Source organism: Pezoporus wallicus, unplaced genomic scaffold (assembly GCF_028554395.1).
Source record: "Pezoporus wallicus isolate ANWC-B61680 ecotype Strahan unplaced genomic scaffold, APGP_CSIRO_Pwel_v1 contig_7684, whole genome shotgun sequence".
In the NCBI taxonomy this organism is placed as follows: domain Eukaryota; kingdom Metazoa; phylum Chordata; class Aves; order Psittaciformes; family Psittacidae; genus Pezoporus; species Pezoporus wallicus.
This window is the reverse complement of record NW_026642638.1, coordinates 1,059,349-1,080,057: the sequence shown is the minus strand read 5'-3', so window position 1 is coordinate 1,080,057 and position 20,709 is coordinate 1,059,349. Positions and strand designations below refer to the sequence as shown.

General features: G+C 36.0%; 1 protein-coding gene across 13 annotated transcripts in view; it reads left to right on the top strand.

Annotated features, from left to right (window-relative positions):
• FRYL (FRY like transcription coactivator) overlaps nucleotides 1–20,709 on the top strand; it is a 134,842-nt gene that overhangs the window by 41,143 nt on the left and 72,990 nt on the right. For all 13 annotated transcript variants that reach the window (XM_057431086.1, XM_057431092.1, XM_057431095.1 and 10 more), the window contains 9 exons: nucleotides 5,626–5,679; nucleotides 10,025–10,164; nucleotides 10,630–10,726; nucleotides 13,057–13,136; nucleotides 14,099–14,179; nucleotides 14,649–14,817; nucleotides 15,904–15,996; nucleotides 18,997–19,095; nucleotides 20,555–20,656. In XM_057431086.1, the coding sequence (XP_057287069.1) occupies nucleotides 5,626–5,679; nucleotides 10,025–10,164; nucleotides 10,630–10,726; nucleotides 13,057–13,136; nucleotides 14,099–14,179; nucleotides 14,649–14,817; nucleotides 15,904–15,996; nucleotides 18,997–19,095; nucleotides 20,555–20,656 (915 nt within the window). The remainder of the gene's footprint in view (nucleotides 1–5,625; nucleotides 5,680–10,024; nucleotides 10,165–10,629; nucleotides 10,727–13,056; nucleotides 13,137–14,098; nucleotides 14,180–14,648; nucleotides 14,818–15,903; nucleotides 15,997–18,996; nucleotides 19,096–20,554; nucleotides 20,657–20,709) is intronic.

Sequence of the window (20,709 nt, the reverse complement as noted above, 5' to 3'; positions counted from 1 at the left end):
TGCTTTCCAAAGTAATGACAGTAAGACCTGGAAGAACATTATAGCCAGCATATATTGCACATTGGGCAAAATGTGCAAAGTCCTGCTGGTGAAATCCAGTTTTGAAACTTTAGGAAAAATAATTATTAAGCAGTCCAAAAGAGCACAAAAATGGGGCTAAGCATGTTTTGTCGTGTCAATGATGGAATCATCTTCAACTGAAACTGTAGATTAGTAGATTAAAGGCTGAGGAAAGTGAAACACTTCGTACACACCTACGTAGGTAAACATCATATATATGTGTGTGTGTGTACCAGGCAAGCCCACAACTTAAACATAACTTGTCGGTTTCCTTATAGACGTCCAAAAGAGTCAGTACTCAGGAGGGTTTGCTGAGAAAGCACAGAAACTTTGTAGGAGAAGGGGCATGCAAATAGTGAAGGGTGCATGGCTAAGAAATGAGAGCTGCAGGGGTGATGATGCTGTGGGTGGAAATGAAGAGTGTGCCATGTAGGGTGCTCTGTGTGCCTCCTGCTGTAAATGCCACTCCCTTGGCCACTTTTCCATTCCTCTGCTAAACATACAGGGAGGGTAGTGCTTGGCCAGAACGACATAGAAATAATTTGGATGAATTGAAGAGGGCTTTTCCTGCAGACACAGCTAGTTTGGAGTGAAATCTCCTAGCTGGAATACTGATAGAAGGTAAATACAATAGCCCTGGAGGTCACTTGTGCTGAAACACTTGTTCCTAGATCAAATAAATCCTCTGACAACAATCCCAGGCTGTGTCTCCCCTCCATGCTGGTGACTGTTAGTTAAACAAGTTTTTTTTCAATCTGTTAATCATACAAAATCTCAACATCTCACCAGATTAAAAATTGGGAAACCCGTGAAACTAATGAAATAATGCACTTTCAGTGAAAAGTGATTCCCAGCTGTGTTGTCTGTTGAGGCTTTATGCATGAAGCCTGCCTTAGTCAGGATATTTTACTAATAAGATTATGAAATTGGTATCTTGTGTGTATACAGGATGTATAAAATTCTTTGGGATAAAATAAGAAATTCTAATTATTTCTGGAGTAGGCATTTGTGAAGGTCGTTAACAGTTCTGTCTGTGTTCATTTGCTAAGTGGAATTCCTTTAAACAAAATGTTTTTTAATGCAGTCAAATGTAAATTTACACATACAGCCAGCATTCCTTAATTTATATTGGTAGGAAGGAAGGAGTATATAGAAAACCAGCAATTTGAAAGAGGTGCCAAAAGCCGTGGAAAAGTGAAACAACCTGAGCCTGTGTAACACAGAGGTAGAAGGGAATCCTTAGGTGTCTCAATGAAAGGAATTACTGCAATACTGAAGTGGTTTTACTTTTGAATGTAGTATTTGCTGTAAATACTGAATAGTCAGTTCTAGTGCATGACATTTAAAAAGAAAGATAAAAGGCTGACTGGGTACAGGAAAGGCACTGACTAAGATCAAAGAAAAGGCTTTAATGGAAGAGAGGAAAGCCCTTTATCATTTTAGTGTGATTTGATTTTATGGGATGACTTGGCTACAAATAATAATATAGAGAATATATATAGTGTTACATAAATCTGTGTTAGATGAAGCTAGTCTGTTGGATGAAGCTATTGGAGAGTTTGGAGCCAGACCAATTAAAAGTGGGAGCTAGACGCTTTTTAGAACTTGAAGATGAAGATGCCAGTAGGGGAGCAAAATTTAATTAAAAATAATAATAAAAGAATAAAATCGTAACTTTAGATCAAGACAGCACCTGGGGGTGGTGGAACAGCACTGTTTCGACTAGATGTATGGGTTTCATTAGAAGTAACTGACCTGTGGTTTTAAACAAGGGACTACATGATTTCTCTGGCTGTGAATTTGCTTGATACTCAGTGAGTAAGAAAGGAGTTTCCTTTCACTGGTTTTTAATTATGAATTCTGTGCTTGTAAAATTTTAATACCACAGAGTTTCCAAAGTTACAGAAAGAGCTTATCAACAAATGCTTAAATGATTCGAATAGTGAGCATAGCCCCAGGAAGGAAGATCATCTGTTTAGTGAGCAAATTAAATTAAAAAAAATGAAGCCACCTTGGTTGGTTGATTGTTTTTTGTTTTGTTTTGTTTGTTAAATTAATGTTTCTAAATTTCTTGTGGTAATAGTATGCAGTTTATAATGGGCTCAGACACAATTTACTGTAGCTTAAAAGACTCTTCATCAGCTGAGCAGGTTGACTTGAGGCATGATACCAGCCTTCCCCATGTGTGAAACAAACTATACCAGTGAAAAAGATTAGTGACAAACTCAGTTACCCTGTATTTTGTAAGGCTGCATGTAAAAATGGGTTAGAATTTGAGCAGGGAGTTCAACGTGGTGCCACCAAGTTACCAAGCTGTTAACTAGGTAAGCTGCTAACATACTAAATTGTTTGAGTTAAGTCAAAAGTAGCAAGACTGTTTAAGCCTGTTGCCAATGCCAGCAATTTTATTCCATCGTGGAGATACTGAACAGTGTTCAGACTAGCACTGTATGCTCTTTGCAAGTCTGGTTTCCTACAGCAGCTTGGAGGACAGAAGGAGGCAGGCTCACCTGAGCCCCTGCTGAGGGGTGCCAGCCGCCAGAGGGCGAGCCGGTGAATGCTGGAGGGGGGCCAACGGGTGGTACCTTTTTCCATGGGTGCAGTTGTTTGCACAGCACACACACGTCGGCTGCATCCTGATCTGCTGCCTGCCATATGTTGACATTTCTGCTTTACACAATGGATGCAAACTGCTCTTTGGTTAATTCAGTAGGTTTTTTTTTTTCTTTTTCTTCTTTTTTTCCTTTTTTATTTCTTTTTTTTTAATTTCATTTGTAACAGATAAATGCAGACCTGTTATTTCCATCTCTTTTTGAACTTCAGGAAGCCAGGAAAATAAACCTTACATAATTAATTCAGTGAAAGTTTCCAGACCTTTCCTTTATGCTGTTTGATAGATTTTTATAAGTCAGGTAAGATAACCAGTGCCGTGACAAAGAAGAGTTAGGAGCAGACATGGAACGAGAATTAATTTTAAAACCATAGAAGTAATTCAGAGACCTTGATTAACCTGTGAAGGGTTAGAGTATTATTTGGTTATGTCACGTTTGTTTGGTCAGGGTTACATTAACTAGGGTGATATTTACCTTTTAGCAGTAAAGATCTTTAATGCTCAGGAAAAATTATGAAGAGAGGATTGTGAACTTGTAAGGTTTTCATTAATTCTGATACTAAAAATCTTATATCAACATTTGATGAACAGAAGTGTCTCAGTACAGAAGCTGGGAAAAAGTTAAGCTTTCAGAGCCATCTTAACATTTTGCTATCTGTTGACATGGACTTCAGCTTCTTTGTCTAAAGACTTACAGATCATTTCACTTCTCTTTGGTTTAGTATTCTTTAGCTATTTTAGACACATGCAATTGATATAATAAACCCAGTGTTTGTTCACCTGTATAGTAGCTTTGTAGTACCACAGTGGACATGTGGTGTGTCAGAGCGTTGTATCGTAAGGACACTTAAGGAACCTGACTTCTACCATCTTCTTACAAGAAAGTCACTTCTCTGTCTTCTTGGGGAATAGTTTTATGGTTACTTTCTTGCAGCTTATTTAGCAATATCTGATGTTTAGATAGAGTGGAACATTTCTTGTGTTTCTGCTTTATGGATAAGATTACAATAATTTGTGCCATTTATCTAAAAACATAGCACAGATAACCTGAATTTACCTAGAGTAGACATTTGCTTATAAAAAGGGGGGAGGGAGGAGTTCTAGTTAAAAGGGAATTCTGATTGGCAAATCATCTCTGGAGCTTTTAGTATATGCTGCAAAACGTGAAGTCACATAACAGTATTTTGAACAGACTTTACATGTAAAATTATATGAATTTGTAAGTTTAAAAAAAGGGTTTATTTGCCACTATCTGAAACCTTTTCCCCCTTGCTGTTAAATACACCATGAAAGAACAGTGGGTAATGCATCAATTGATGAACAAATAGAATTATTTCAGAGTATTAAATGCATTTCCTGAAACCGCTTTATTTTTTACAATATTTTTACTTAAGCATACTGGCACTGAACATGAATGACTTTTCTTGGACTATTAAGTAGGTTTCTTTGGCTTATAGAAAATGACTTCTGAATTGGTGGCTATATTATGTCAAGTTATACTTTTAGGGTAGGGAAATGCTTTTTGCCTGCGCAACGTTGAATTCAAGTTTTCGGAGGCTGTAGTAGTTGCTAAAGATTGTGTCCTTTTGAACACCAAATACAGCTGCACTCATGGAAGAAAATGCCAGAAATTGCCTTGTATTTTCCAGATTACAATTAGGTTGAGTGATAATTGTTTGAATCTTAGACTTTGGACATGCAATCCTGATTTGTATCTGTTTACCATACAGCCTGTCTGTTGCAGTCTTGCAAGTGTTAAATGCCAAGCAATATCAACTTAAAATTTTTTTGTCAGCAGCCTGACAGCCTGGATGTTGTCTCTTACTAAATTACTAAGCAGTTATTTTGTGTCAAAAACCCCTGGCTATCAGTACTGCTGACACCTCCTTTTACATCTCAGACCAGGCAGATTAACAGCTCTTCCAGTTTATTAGCCGACTTGCTTCATAAACACTCTTCGTTTGCTTTCCGCAGTCTCATGTGACCTAGTAACTGGGTATCTTTAGTACTTTTCCTACTTTCCTCATCAAAGGTACCATTTTCCCTGCATTTATAATAAGGTGAAAAGTGGCTTAAAATTTCTTGAAATAGCAAGAAATGCACATCACATCTTTATATATCTAACTGCTTTGTAGTGTGCCCTTAAAGCTGTTACTGTGGCACTTGGCTTGATGTAAATCATTAATCCTCAGAGCCAGTATGTTGTGTTTTGTGTAACTGTATGATTTGGTACTCTCTACAGTGACTAATAAGAATTACTATTACAGTACATGAGTATTTTGTTTTCTTAATGCTTTAATTCTCACTAAATTATTTTGTTGGTTAATTTTGCTTTTAATGGAGCAGTATGTCTTATGGTACTGGTAGCAATGAAATACTGTAATAATTAAATTCTGGTAATACTGCATTTTTTTGCACCTGACAAAGTTATTTCAAATGTAAAGCAAGTTACTGACATTCTCCTTTTCCTCAGCTAGGCTTTCTAGCTATTTTTCATTGCAGTTCAGGGAGAGTGCAGATTGGAACAATTGTCTCTGCCTCTGCGAAGGCATTTTAAAAGTAATTTTTTGTAGCTTAGAGTAACTGCCTTATATGAACATGAATATGCTTGTTAATTCAGATGAGAATGGCTTTCCTTCTAAGTTACATTTGGCAGCCACCGCCAGCTATCTCTGTTGAGCACACTGCTGTAGGCCCTGCTGTTTGGAGAGGTGTTTGACTTTTTTTGTCAGTCTTTAACATTATTGCTACCAAAACAATCTTAGATCTGTATTCTTAGATTATGCGAGTACGCTTCTCATCTTCAGAAATGATTTTACCTGAAAAATAATGCAGCTGTTCATATTGCAGGTTATTTTTTTGTTCTGTAATACAACTGAGAGAAAAAAAGGGATCTTTAATAACAGTCAGTTGCATTGTGAAATTCATGTTTCTCTTTATGTTTTTTTTTACAGGAAAAGCTGTTGTCCAGATCTCTTCAAAGAGGTGAAGATCTTCAGTTTGATCAGGTAGTACAGTTGAAGGCAGTTTTTATTGGATTAAGGTGGCCTCTGTTTTTGCAGAATAGTGATTCCACTGTTTTATTAACTTGGAACATTCACGTCTGAATCTACGTCAGAAGGCCTTTATTTTCCATTGTAGAGTATGATAATAAGAACTGCTAGAAAAGATCAATTATTTGAAGGTGGCAGTGAAAGCTGCTGGAGGAAAGATGCTGAAATGTGGTAGGTGCCAAAAAGACTCAGTTTATTTCTGTTCCTGGTAACAGGCTTTGTGTAAACGCAGCCTATATCACTTATTGTTTCAGTGTTTGGGGTTCTGCTTTTGTAAGCAAATAGTGTTAATTTCAGTAACATGGCTTTTACTGAGGGCTTTTGATTTTATGGCAGAAGGCATAAGGTAGTGTCAAAATGCTGCTTTGTCCTTTTCCGAGTGTCTAGTTCCACTGTGAGGCAATTCTGTTTCACTTAACAATAAATGAACTGAACCTGGAATAATAGCTCAATATATTAATGTTCATTGTCTGTATTTCTCATCCTTTCTTGGCATAGGCATGTTTTTGTCTTGTAACTGCTTCCTCGCGATGGAGAGACAGCATTCAGATAAACCCTCATTAATTGTCTGTTTCTGTTCTTAACAGCATCTTATTGTATGAAGTTTAGTGTTCTATCCATATCTTCTGTAACTGTATTTTTGTTTCATGCTCTCCATTACTCCTCAGATATAGGTATTAGACATTGCAGTGAAATCTGTGGATCTGCCCCTACTTTTCAGTTAATAGCCATCTGTGTACCTAATCTCCCTCCTCACAAAAGAGAAACAAATAATAGCACATAGTATTTGATGCGTAATTTTTTTTTCAAAGAAAAGTGGCAAAAAAGACACTACGAGAGATCTCACATAACCTTTTAATGTTTTCTAACCTAACCTTCTGTAAGGCTATTATCTCCTAAGTTAAAGTTTACTCATAAGCAAGGAAAATGGGGGAATAAGACATAAATTCTTTGGTAGCTACAGTATTTTGTTTTAAAGCTGACCAAAAGCTAAATAAAATGCATAATAGGAATGATCTAAAGAAATATGTAAATCTACAGTGTTAATAATTTTTCTAATCCTGCCTCCATTCCTACTGCCCCATTTTTCCTCATTTAAGGTTGTTTTCTGTAAATCACTAGCAATCATGTAGTAAGCCAGAAATAGGTTCTAAAAATGTGAAGAAAAAAAAGCATGTAACTTTTGAAATATATTAATATAAAAATAAACTTGTTTTTCTAAAAATGTAGTACTTAAAAAATAATTTGTTTTGATTTTGTGGCTATATATGTGTGTGTATGTTCTTATTTTGTTCTATTTTTAATTGTAATGTACTTTGGGTTCTTTGAGATCTGAATGTAATGATGCTGATTAACTACTTTAGAGAGTCAGAGCAGAATGGTTCCCTTGTGGTGACAGGGATTGTGCATTTTGATATGGAATTTTGAAGGTTTGCCAAAAGGAATTAAGACTGCTGTTCTCTCTTCATTGCTGAGTGTATGAAACCCACATTAAGATCAATTCTTCAACAGTGCAGAAGATTGCAGAGTAGAAGGAGATTGGCAAAGTGTGGGGGAGAGGAGGGTCCAGAGTATACAATCACAGCATCCAGCAGAGAAGCTAGAGGTGTTGTCCTGCCAACCTTATTCACCTAGAGATCTTTATGAAATTAGGAATTTGAGTCTTAAAAAGTGGCTTTAGCTTTACCAATATGGTGACTGAGTTAGTAAGTGTACCTCGTGAATAAAAAGACAAGCGGTACTCTAAGAGAAGGAAGGTATATAGTTAATACTCGTTCTCTTAGCTAAGTAACTGATGAAAAGAGGGATGGAAGAGAAAGGTGTGTAGTGTTGCCTGTCCCTATAATGAAAAAATAAAATAGCTGTTTAATGGGATTACAGGTTGTTTCTGTTGGAAGCATAACCAGACCAAGAGTGCTGCTATTAGTCTGAGTGTGCAAAATGAATAGTTTTTAATTTTCAAATAGGACAGTTCTTTGTCACTGAGGTTTTAATTGGAACACAAATGTAAATTTAGCTAAAGGAGATGGAACTTTGGAAGATGAGAAGGAAATTTTGTGTTGATGCAGCTCTAAACTATTAAAGATTTAGCATTTTAGTATCAGTAATTTCCCTTCGTCATTCCTAGTGCACCAAGAAGCTACTGGACAGGAATTTTTTCGTAGAGCATATATTGCATTTCTTAAAATAATTTTGCTTGTACAGCTTGAAACTGAAATAGCTTGTATTTTTCTTCTGTTACTTCTTGTAGGAATCGTACTTGGCAATTTCCTACGCTTGCCCTAAGACACCAAAACTTTATGATCATGCAGAAGCATATCTTAGCCATCTCAGTGACTGAAAGCAGATGTATCTCTGAGGTTCAGGCTTATTCATGATTAGGCACAACTTGAGCCAGGTTTTCAAGATCAGGATTTTGGCCATAGCTGGAATTTGGGCTCTAGCATCTTACTATAATTTTTCATCTATCTCTCTCCTTGTTTCTTAGTGTACTGTTGCGTATGTTGAGTGCAGCAATTAGCAATGTGTTATGGCCTTTAAGACTGGAGCATGCTTTGCTGTTTCATTCCAAAGAATATAAGTGTTCGTCATGATGACTAGTGCAGTCCTGTCCTCTTGGGCATTACAGAATCCCTTTGTCTGGGTTGCTGCTTTCAACATAGACATAATGTAATGCTAAAATAAAAGGGGTTTCTTATAATTTTTATATAAGACAATCTTGAATTTAGTATCCAAGAGGCATGTCAATTATTTTAAATAAAAAGAATAAGCATATAGCTCATGTTCTGCTTACCAGCTATGTAATATGAGCAAAGATTTCATCTTTCTGATAATTCCAGTGTCTTCTCATTAGAACATTAAGGATGCAAAACATGGCAGGAAATAAATAATTATAATCTAAACCTGATTTTTCATTTGAAGAGGAAAATGCTTTATAACATTAGTAGTTTCTGGTTTTAGCACTTCACTAGTGGCAACGTTTTTAATTCATGTGCTACAGCTTGGTTCTGTGGAAGATGATTTAAACTGCCTAACTGCTGGAATGGTTATGAATGGTAGTGGTATTAATACACTGTGTAAGCTTGCAGGAAAAACTAAGGAAAAATCTAATAAAGCTTAAAATGCAGTTTTCTAATTTTTCTTCTGCTAATAAACACATCAGTCCAGAAGGAGAGCAGGGGAGTAGAAATGCTTTGTAGGGTCATTTTACATTGAGAGCAGTGGGTAACTTCAGTGCTTGCTTCATCTGTTTGTGTCCTTTTGTGTGGACATAGAGCTGTGCAGTATATTGGAAATGTCATTATATTTATAGATAAAAAACTTGTTATTTTTAGAGAGAGTGAAATTAGTGTATTTCCACAGTGTTAAGGTTATTTGGAGTATGGGAATTGACAGTAAATCCTGAAGGCAAAACACATTTTGGATTGCTGTGGTTGGTGATAGATCCTTTCTTCATCAAGTTCAGCTTCAGCTTTTAATCTAAGGATTACCTTGATGATTTTATGCTGAATCTAACACCTTTAGTTTAGTAATTTATGAGGAGAGTACGTTCTTCCTGCTTTCTGAATAATTTTTTTTCCCCCAAATAGTATTAATGCTTTTAACTTACGATGTCCGGGAGTGAGGTCAACAGAGATGTCTGAGTGCCCCAAGCTGATGCAAGTAGCACATGAAATCTCAGTGAAGATTTTTCAAAGCTTTATCTATATGAATGAGTCTTTTGAGTTCTTTTTTCCAGTGCTTCCTTTTACTGAAGAATAATAGTTTTAATAGCCCACAAGTCTCAAATTTTCTCATAGTTTTTCTTTCATCTTCTCCTTTCCTTTTTTTACAAGATTTCACTATAGTTTTTTCCCAAGGAAGTTTGTCAGACCTCTGCACATCAGAAAATTCTCTTGAACATCTCAATTTGTACATGTTCCTTTAGAATCATAGAATTGTACATGTAACTTCAGAAACAAAAACATGTAGTGATAGAATCATGACAAGATTCATGGGCATCCTAAAATCTCTGCTGTTTTTTTCCCTTCAATGGTTTTATATGGGTTATCTGTATACATTTAGCATTCTGTGATCCCTGGGAGCTTCGGAACACTTTGCTTAAATTTAATATAATAATTGACTTGGTGTGTTGTATTTACAGTAATTGCCCTAGGTTGAAATTATATATAAAGTTGCCACTTTGTAACATTATATGATACATTAGTTTTAGCACCAAAACCCAATTTGAAACAATTATAATTCTAGAATTTTTAGATTGCTTTATCATGCTGAAGTATTTTTCTTCTTTTTTTTTCAGTTGATAAGCTCTATGAGCTCAGTAGCAGAGCACTGTCTCCCTTCCTTATTACGCACCTTGTTTGACTGGTACAGGCGTCAAAATGGAACAGAAGATGAATCTTATGAATATAGGCCTCGGTCTAGCACAAAATCGAAGGGGTAAGGGTTTTCCGTGAAAAGCCTGTCTGATTTTTGTGTGTTTTCTTGTAAGAACATGTCTGCTTGGTACTTTTTGACAAGTATTTATATTTGGATCTGTTGTTACCTAAATGTGTGTGGAAAGAATATGGGCTTCTTTGAGGTAGTGTTTCTAGCTTGTGTACATGATGTGTGAAGTGACTTAATTATTTTAGGGTTGATGTACAGAAGGAGGTTAGATGCTAGTAATTTCAAGCTAATCTTTCCCTTTTTGAATTGTTTTGGTTGTTAGCAGGTCCTATCAAGAAGGGGCAAGATGTCAGTGCTACACCAGGCCCCAAAGACTTTCCTTTTGTATATGTGCAGCAATGATTACATGCAACATATGTATTATAATTATGTATTATTATGTATATGTAATATATATCTGAAATATTTGCATTCAGTCTTGTGTATGATATGTGTGTTCTTGATTTCTTACTTCAGGGATGACCAACAACGTGAAAGAGATTATCTACTTGAAAGGAGAGACTTAGCTGTAGATTTCATTTTTTGTTTAGTTTTAATAGAGGTTCTCAAACAGGTAAGCTCCTTTGCTTTGGCAAACATCTTTTAATCTTTTGCTTTTAATGTCAGTTTTGATGATATCCTTTAAATTCTTGTATTAAAAACTGGAGCATATGTATGATGAGCATATGCAAAGCTGTAATTACACTCTCAATTACATAAAGTGTTTGACCTCTCCTGCCTTTTCTTATTCCTGCATTAACTCTGTTCATGTCTTGAATCCACTAAGTCAACTCTGCTGATGTACTGCAAAAAGCAAAACTGTAAAAAATAACATTTTACTTACATTCAGTACCTTTCGTCTGCTTAAACATTTTTGAAATACAATGTGAAATCATTGAATGACAAGATTAAAATGGCACTACCAACTTACCTTGTAGTGCTAGATGTCATGCTACATGTCCGTTCATACAAAATTTGCATTGGTGTATGGACAAGAAGATAGAGTTTGGCTTCAAATAGCAGCATTTTTTCCTTATATTTTTTTGAGAGGAGAGAAAGTACTCTGAGAAACTGCTTGAAACATGAAGCAGACAAGCAAATTTCATGTTTTCAATGCTTCAGTATTTTGTCTTTTATGTATAGACCCAGGAAAATCAAATGGCTTTCTGTATTAAGTAAATCAAAGACTGTGGTTTAGTTTGCAAATAAATAATTTTTGGGAGATTTATGTTTACGTGGTTGTGTATGAGATGTTTGTGACATAGGGAAAAAAGAAAACCTGCCTGTCCTTCTCTCAAAGTGGTATTCCTATACTACATGAACAGAGATGCAGAGAATAGTATTAAAACCATCAAATGCTTATATGTTAGTGTTTTACAGAAAATCTTTAGCTCATGCTTTCTGCCTAAAATTTCTACCAGTGCAAAAGAAAAAAGAAAATGGAATAGATTGTTTGGTATTGGAGGATTGTATGGATAGCTTCTGTATTTTGAACTGGTACTAGTTTTTCTGCTGAGTAGAGTATGTGTTGCTAGTGATTCATATGTCAGGAGAGCTGCCAAAGTTTTGGTTTTGAAGAGTCTCTGGTGACTCCCCTAATGCTGGTAAGCCTCTTGTGCCTGTACTCCAGACAAGATAGGTATTTTTCTGATAAGGATATTTTCCTCTGCTAAAGGCCCAGAATGGACCACTAAATAGAGATGTATCAAGTAAGAGAATCCTTCAATCAATTTAGTATTAATAGTTATCTAAAGGGGGGGTTCTGCCTTTAATGTGAGTCTGCAGTGAGGCAATCAAAGCACAGAAAGGATGGCTTTTTATCAGTAAGCATATTTGCATTCAAGTTACATTCATCTCCCTGGGAGCCATATCATTATTTAATTGTTAGAAACTGTCTTTAGTGGGTGCAAGGGGTATGATCCAGCCCTTTCTGTAAAATGCACAGAGCAACCAGAGAGGGTGTGACACATACAACCTATGTAGGAACAAAAATATTTTGCTTAAATAACTGCATATTACTCATTGTATGAATATGCATGTAAATAGCTAGTTACAGTAACTGGAATTTCTTGGACAAATAGCTTACTTGATGCAGAAGAGTATGAAATTCTCAAGCAGTAACTGCTTCATTTTCTGCAGACAAGACAGTAACCTTTTTTTCTAATATATTTTAGTGAAAATCATTCTTCAAGCAGTAATGTTTGCTAGGGTTATCCTAGTCCCTACATAAATTGCACTGAAAATTTAAAGATATCATGACTTCATAATTATTTATAGTGCTTTTTTAAAAGTATACATTTAATTTTTAAGTAAATGTTTTCTTTTAAGCCTGAGAAAAGTGGTGATGTCAGCTGTGGTGAAAAAGAGCCTTCTAATCAATGTTTCATTTTGGTTTCTCATCAAATTATTACTTCTTGCTAGGAAGGCTTTTACATGTTCTGGCTGCTTTCATCTGCAGAAAGTCTAAAATGGAGATTATTATCTCTTCTGCATTCTTATTTTTTGGTTTTGTCTTCCTTTATATTGAGATGAATTGTGTTTTGAGGTTAAATCTGTAATAGTAACACTTCCCAAGGCAGAAAGTGTGGAAAGATGCATAGTTAACCTGGTCTAATAAATTTAGATGTCAAATGCATAGTGTTTACATTACTGTTGTTTATTACTAATTTAATCCCTAAAAGCCAGTATGCAGAATAATTTAAGAGAATTTCAGTGCAGGTTGTGTAAATGTTCAGAAATTGCAGAATTAACTTGATACCATATGCCAACATAGGATTTGTCCTTTGGCACTGGTGGCAGAGATTTTTACATGCTGTTGCAGAGTACTGTTTATTACTTCATACATACTTACGTATGTATATATACATGCATACTTACATACATATAAATGTGTCTGCATTTCAGATACCTGTTCATCCAGTGCCAGATCCTTTAGTACATGAAGTTCTAAACTTGGCTTTCAAGCACTTTAAACATAAGGAAGGGTAAGTTTCACTTTTGTACTTCAAAATATTTTATGTATTACAAGCCTGTGCTTGAATGTTGTGATTGTTCTTCTTTGCCTTACATGTAACATATTGATGATAAAACTGTAAACAAACGCTGATTGATATCTTTAAACTGAGAATGTATCTTCAAAGAACACATCTGTGTTTCCTAGAATCATAGAATGGTTTGGGTTGGAAAAGACCTTAAGATCCTCTAGTTCCAACCCCCGTGCCATGGGCAGGGACATGTCACCAAAGACTCTTTCCAGCCTGGCCTTGAACACTGGGATATAGAGCATTTACCAGTTCTTTGGGCAACCCATTCCAGTGTCTCACCACTCTCACAGTAAAGAACTTCTGATGCCTAACCTAAATCTACCTTTTTTCAGTCCTCCTGATTGGGTGGCGTGTAGCAGACCCCCACAGTAATGTCCCACATCACAGTTCTCCCTTTTACCTTAACCCACAAGCTCTCAGTTGGCCCATCACCCATCCCCAGGCAGAGTTACATGCTCTCCAGCTGATCATTGACATAAATAACTACATGCCCTCCCTGTCTGCCCGACCTTTTTTTCCTAAAGAGCCTATGACCTTCCATTCCAAGACTTCAGTCACAGGATCCTTCCTGCCATGTTTCTGTGATGCCAATATCGTGTTTAATATATTGCTGAGTTTATTTTGCTTAGAATATACAGAATGGTTTGCATTGCCAGCCAGAGTAAAAAAAGTCAGAGTCTGGTAACAATAGTAAACTTACTATACAGAATATGTCTCTTATGTTGACTTAATGAAACTACATGACTTTAAATGTCACCCATGCATTTTACGCTTAACTTTTATTGTTTTCATGGTAATAATCTGCCTTGCTAGGGAACAACCTTTTTGCAATTGAGAACACACTTAGGGATTAGAAGAACAAAGTTATATTAATACTTTTTTATTCTTTTAAATACCTGTAGGTATTCAGGAACCAACACTGGGAATGTGCATATTATTGCAGACCTGTATGCAGAAGTGACAGGGGTTCTTGCTCAGTCAAAGTAAGTTCAGTCTCCAATTCCTCTTGCACTTGGCGAAAAATCACTCCAGGCTTAAAGACTGTTGAATAAAGTAGCGTTTATTAAGGACCTCTTAATAAACTAAGTAACTAACCCCTTAAGTGTGAAGTGTAGTCAGGTGTAGTCTGGCATTTCTGTTTCATGTTCCAGCACAATAAATTTGAACAAATCAAGAAAGCATCCTTATACAGCACTGAATTGCTTTGCTGTCAACTTGTAGGTGCAGGGAATCAGTCAATAGTTGTAAAGTTAATGAGTTTATTCTAATTTGCTGTTCATCGGAGGCATTCTTAAATGGCTAGGTTTTAAGCGTCAGGTTTCATCTTGCTTGTTTTTCTTTTACTGTAGATGATGTTACCATTAACAGAATAAAGAAATCTGCTCAAAATTATAGTTACCATATAAAAATAACTAAGAATGCAAATAATTGCTGTCTGTATCCCTTGTTCAGATTCCAAGCTGTTAGGAAGAAGTTTGTCACTGAATTAAAGGAACTGCGACAAAAAGAACAGAGTCCTCATGTAGTACAAAGTATCATCAGTTTGATAATGGGAATGAAGTTTTTCCGAGTAAAGATGTATCCTGTGGAGGATTTTGAAGCATCATTTCAGTTCATGCAGGTAAATGAGTATTACAGAAAGCTGAAATGAGCATCATTTTCAATGTTTGCCATGAAGCTAGAATGATGTTTGCTGTGATCAGTTGCTCTCTCTACTTGTGTGTCATCCTTCATCCTTTTCGGTTTAGTTTGTGAGCTCTCAGAGGTGTGAATCATTTGTTTCTCTTCAGTTTGTGAGTATCTAGCGTAATGGAAACCTGTTCTCTGTTGTCTCAGTAATGTGGCAAATCTGTAATATATGAATTCATTCAAAACTAAATAAAAATGGGTAGCAATCAAATAATTTTATTTCTTTATGAAAGCAGTGAGTTGAAGTTACTAGTTATATTTTTTTTAACAGCTAAGATGCAAAGAAACACTTTCCTTTAAAAAACACTTCAGTTAATTTTCAGAGAGACTTTAAAATCTTATTTGTTTGCTTCTCTTGATTGTGGATTAAAATTGTCCTAATGAGTAACTTGCCCGTTCCACAGTAACTGAAGTTACTGCAACTTGGTCATAAATTCTATTAGAGCTGTTTAACAGTCATTGACATTGATCTCAATCCTGAAAAAACTAAAATACACATAGGTGCTTCAGATTTTGTCGAGAGCGGTCAGTTTGGTGTAGTGGAGTGTGCAGACACATGTATGGATTATTTATTTCCCTGTAAAATTTTCTTGGCATCAAAGTCAGCTTGAAAATGAAAACAAGTATGTATGTGTATATATATATATATATATATATATATATATATATATATAAATATATAAATACTATTTGCTAATAATTTCAGTAGAGTTAAGCATTTATTTTCTATCTAAATATCTGTATTTTATATCCTGGGAACTCTATTCTGAGTAGGAAGTGAATAGCTGTCTGCTGTTACAAATGCTCTTTCAATTTCTTTTCAGTTGCTGGGGAAGCAGGTTTTAAAGTTTCCAAAGTTTTGTAAAGTTGATATTGTCAAGGAATATAAGACTGACTTAACCACATTGCATGTTGTAAATTCATACTGGCAATTAATCTGATACTGCTAGTAGTTTTTATGGCATAGTTACACTTGTCTTCATTTTTCTAAGTATTTTTCTAATGCTTCCTTACTAAGGAATGTGCTCAATACTTCCTGGAGGTAAAAGATAAAGATATAAAACATGCACTTGCTGGTTTATTTGTGGAAATTCTCATCCCTGTGGCTGCTGTAAGTATTTTTAATTTTATGTTGGGTTTTTTCCCCCCTCCACTGTTCCCTTCACTTTTACTTAGGCTTTCATTGTTAAAACTGCTTCCATTAAGTCTCACAGTGTTACCTTTTTACAGATTCAAAAAGACTATTAAGTAAATTACAAGCGCCTACATAATTTTTACAAGAGAAATGTGTGAGTGTGATTTGTGTATTAGCAAGTTTACAATCTTTTTTCAGAACTTCTTAAAATTGTCTGGTTTCTAGACCCTTTTATCACCAGAGCACTGTGTAATCTTATACTTGCTGTAAAAATCTGAGATTTCTTTGGTTGAGTATTTGTTCCCTCAAGTGTCCTCTTGGATTTTCTTTAATAGCTGAACCCTGTTAAGTTCTTTCTAGAATAAACTGAGGTATGTACCATTTTTACAGTCCAATAGAGAGAATGGGAACCCCCATGCAAGAAGGAAGAATGTAGGGTTTGGATAATTAAATAAGAACTGTAGAGGTGAGTGTCCACTAGATGTAATCCTTCAGGCAGAAGAACAGGCAGTCATCTCCTGACTGTGTTTTAAATCTAAAACCAGCAGCTGTGAATAAGAAAAAAAAACCTCAATATCACCACACTGTTGCATCTACAGTGCCTGTAGTGCTGCTTGTGAGAGCACTTTCAGTCAGGACAGGTTCTTTCCTCCTAGGCCACTTTTGCTCAGCTGTGTAAACTTGGACAATCCAAAATGTTAGTTGTATTAGCAAATGCTAAACCACAGTGTGCTTAGTATACTGCCTCAGAAGACGGCAGGTGATGGCTCCATGTTATGACATAGGACATATCTCACTATATATGGAGAACTGGAACATGTAGATCCCATTCTGCAGAATGGGCTCTACAAAGACTAGCAAGCCAGGTGGGGATCTCATCTAAGCAAGCTCATAGGAAAAGAAAGATAAATCTCTCTGAACTTCTCTTCTTTCATTGGTCTCATCCTTGGGTTCTTTTTAAAAAAGTACTAGAAAGGAGAGAATCTGTCTTCTTAAGACCTGATCACGAAGTGATACTCTTAGTAATAGCTGTTTATTGACTGAAGTCTTGATCTTACCTGAGCATACGTATGCTCTTCTAGAGAAGAATTTCTTGTCGTGTTAAGAAGTGAATGCATTTGTTGTTTTGAACAAAGTGAAAAGTGAAAGTAAACACAAGTATTAGTTTGCAAATTCATAATTTTAAATATAGTGAAAATTGCATGCATAGTAATGAGGCAGAAGCAGCATTTGGGAATTGGGTCTGTCTGGTTGTAACCGCAAAGGCATGCACGCTGGTTGTGCAGAACATGTGGTGTTCTGTGGATTGCTTCCTAAAACCATAGCCTGAATCAGCTCTTTAAATGGTTGGTGAAGGAAGCTTGATCTTTCTTTCCAAATCATTTTGTCTCCAATTTCATACAAATGGAGCTTCTTAAATAGAAGCAGAGTCCATCCCAGATTGAGATGCAGTTGAGAGGTCAATCATTCTCTTCAAAGATGTGAGACAACTTTGAATCTTTTTGAAGCAGATGAAGGAACTGAATCTAGATTTTTCTGCATCTTGGATATGGAGAATTGCTGAAGTGAGGGAGCTATTAAGTTTTGGCATTGTGACTTCTTTACTGTTACTTTCTTGCTTAGTTATTCAGGCATTTAAAAAAAAAAATGACCTGATTTGGACCCTGCAGGTATAATGATGACAGCGTATGACAGTGTATTTTACAGCAGGGAAGTTAAGGCTGATCTATAAGCCCAAGGTTATATCCTAAACCTCTAGAGTGTGGTGTTGGCAACACCTGACTAATTTCTTATGTGGAGCTAGCTTTAGTGTAGCAAAAAGATAAAGAATTTGGGGGTATTTAGGAAGTGATTTAAAACATAACTGCATTCTCAGTTCTTTCCTTTTGGATTGTACACATTACAGAGATATTATACACTATTTTTTATGCTTCCCCTTCATGAATTTTTTTCAGAGTGCCTTAGCAAGGTGGACAAGACATGTCTTTTAACAGCTTTGAACAATAAAACCTAGCAAAAAATTGCCTTATGTTGTAGGGAAATTACGAGTATAGTGGATCTCTTCCAGAAAGCTAACTCCCTCTCTGATCATCCCACCCCTACCTCCCAATTTGATAAATAAAACAGAAACACATTATAAAACAGTAGGTTAAGAATAGTCATGGAATTATAGAATGGTTAGGATTGTAAAGGACCTTAAGATCATCTAATTCCAACCCTCTTGCCATGGGCAGGGATGTCTTACCCTAGACCATTTTGCCCAAGGCGCTGTCCAACCTGTCCTTGAGCACTGTCAGAGATGGAGCTTTTCCCACTGCTTTGGGCAACTTAAATTAGGTTTAATTAGGATGTTTAAATGGATCATCACAGATAGCCAGGGAGAAGCTTAAGAGACTTACAGAGGTTTTGATAAAGAAGGTAGCTGCCTGGTTTGTGGAGGAAAGGCTGTGCTGTATACAAGGGCAGAGTGGGTAAAAATTTGTAGGGCTTCATGAATCTGTTTCATTTACTCTAAAAGCCGAACCTTATGTTTGGCTGGTAATACTGTCTGTCGTTTCCTCAGTTTTCAGTTTCCAGAACTGGAGGTGCATTAAAGAGGGGAACAGTGAAAAATTCATAGGGGTCATTTTGTCTGTCTGTTTTTTGATATATGAAATCACGTTTAGAAAGAGTTTCAGTGTAGTTTTTATTTGTTAGCTGGTGGCAGATTTTCTTCTCTAATTCTTTTAAGTATGGTATACAGGCCATACAATGGATTTGGATGGGTGGGTTTGGGGATTTGTTGTGAGTTTTGTGTAGCTGTGTGGTTATAGTGTATGACATGATTTCTTATGCTTCTATTTGTATTTCAGATAAATACTTAATATAAGATTTAACTTTTGAGTGTTCTTGAACTCACGAACATCTTAATCTATATTTAAATTGCCTACAGTATAAACTTTTAAACCCATTTATGTGTTTGTTTTTTTTTAATAGGCTGTTAAAAATGAAGTGAATGTGCCATGTTTGAAAAATTTTGTGGAGATGCTTTATCAGACTACCTTCGAATTGAGTTCAAGAAAGAAGCATTCGCTGGTATTTTAAAGAAATATTTAAAATTCTCTGTTTTGCTTATCTTAGACTTTTAATGTAGTACATTATATGAGGAAAAACTAACGGCTGTACTAATTTAAATCTTAACTCCTCAGTTCAAGTGTAATTAAATTTGCACTACGTATATGCATTTGCTCTGATTTTGATTTGTTTGTGCAAGATACTTGCTCTGTTCCCTCACTTGTGGGGTTGTCTTCAAATCAGTGCTTGATTTTGATTATTTTAGTGGGTTTTAGCACACTTATTTAACCTAATGTCTCTTCTAGAAAGAGCTTGCTTTAAGGGAGTCTGGTATTTAAATTATGTTTAGTTAAAAGTGTCAGTCAAGGCTTTTCCAGCAAAGTAGCAGCCTGGTGATAACCCTACTCTGCCTGTTTTCTCCTCTCCTCATACTTCTTTCTCCAGTATTTTTATTGCCTCTCTTGGATATAAATCTGTCAGTTGTTTTTCCTTAATACTGCATCTTAGCTTGTCTCCTAAAATGGCATTTTAGCAAGTCTTTAAATCTCTTATTAATGCAGTATTTGGTAATTCTTGATGACCATGGCAACCATGTTCCAAGTTGATTCACTTCAGTTTGCTGGAAATGTGGAGCTAAATTTTGCATTGCAGTTTGTGTATTCAGTAACACAAGTGATTTTAAAATTATTTATTCTCACTTTCATGTTAGGGCTGAGCTTTACTTTCTGGTATTCTGAGCATATAAAGCATACATCATTGGACGTGGTTGTACTTACGTAAGAATAGCGTGACGTAGTTGAAGTTGGCATTCACAATGTAATTTAATTTATGAAGTCAGAAGCATGGTTACATCAAAATTACAATTTATATATTCACTCTCATTCTTTAATTTTGCTCCATAGCAAGACAACCTGCAGTCAGATTTGATGTTAAATCACCGTCGTGTATGCTGCTAACTGTATGTGGTGTTTAAAGAAATCTTACGTTACTAAAGCAAAGCAAAGTCATGCTAGTCTGCATATTCAAAGATTATTAAATTATGCTTCATTCTTTACAGAAAGTGGACTTTGAGTAGAAGTAACATTTCTGACAACCTAAAGTCTGCCTGAATTTTTGACTGAGTTGATGATGTTTTGCCTGAATATTCATTCATTTTATAGGCAGTTCCTTCTCCCATGAGTTGAATCATATGGTTGCAGGGAAGGAGGGAATATTGTACCCAAGAGTGAGATCAATTCTCAGCCTTTGAGATCAGGCCTTGTGAGGGGATGAGCTTCACCATGGTCCCACTGCCCTGGCCTTACACCATGCACTCTTACAGCATGTAGATTGCCTGGCATCCATGTGCCTAGTGCAGGGGAGAGGCTGCTGTGCAGTGCTAACACTGTGAGAGAAAGAACCAACTGTGTGCCTTAACGTACAAGACTTAGGAGGTCTGCAAAGATCAATTTGATCAATTCTTTTTCCTCCCTACTCATAGGCTTTGTATCCATTGATCACCTGCCTCTTGTGTGTCAGTCAGAAACAGTTTTTTTTAAATAACTGGCACGTTTTCCTGCAGAACTGTTTGTCACATCTGAAGGTAAGAATCCTTTTCAATTCAGAAACTGTCATAAATTGATGGCATTTATACCA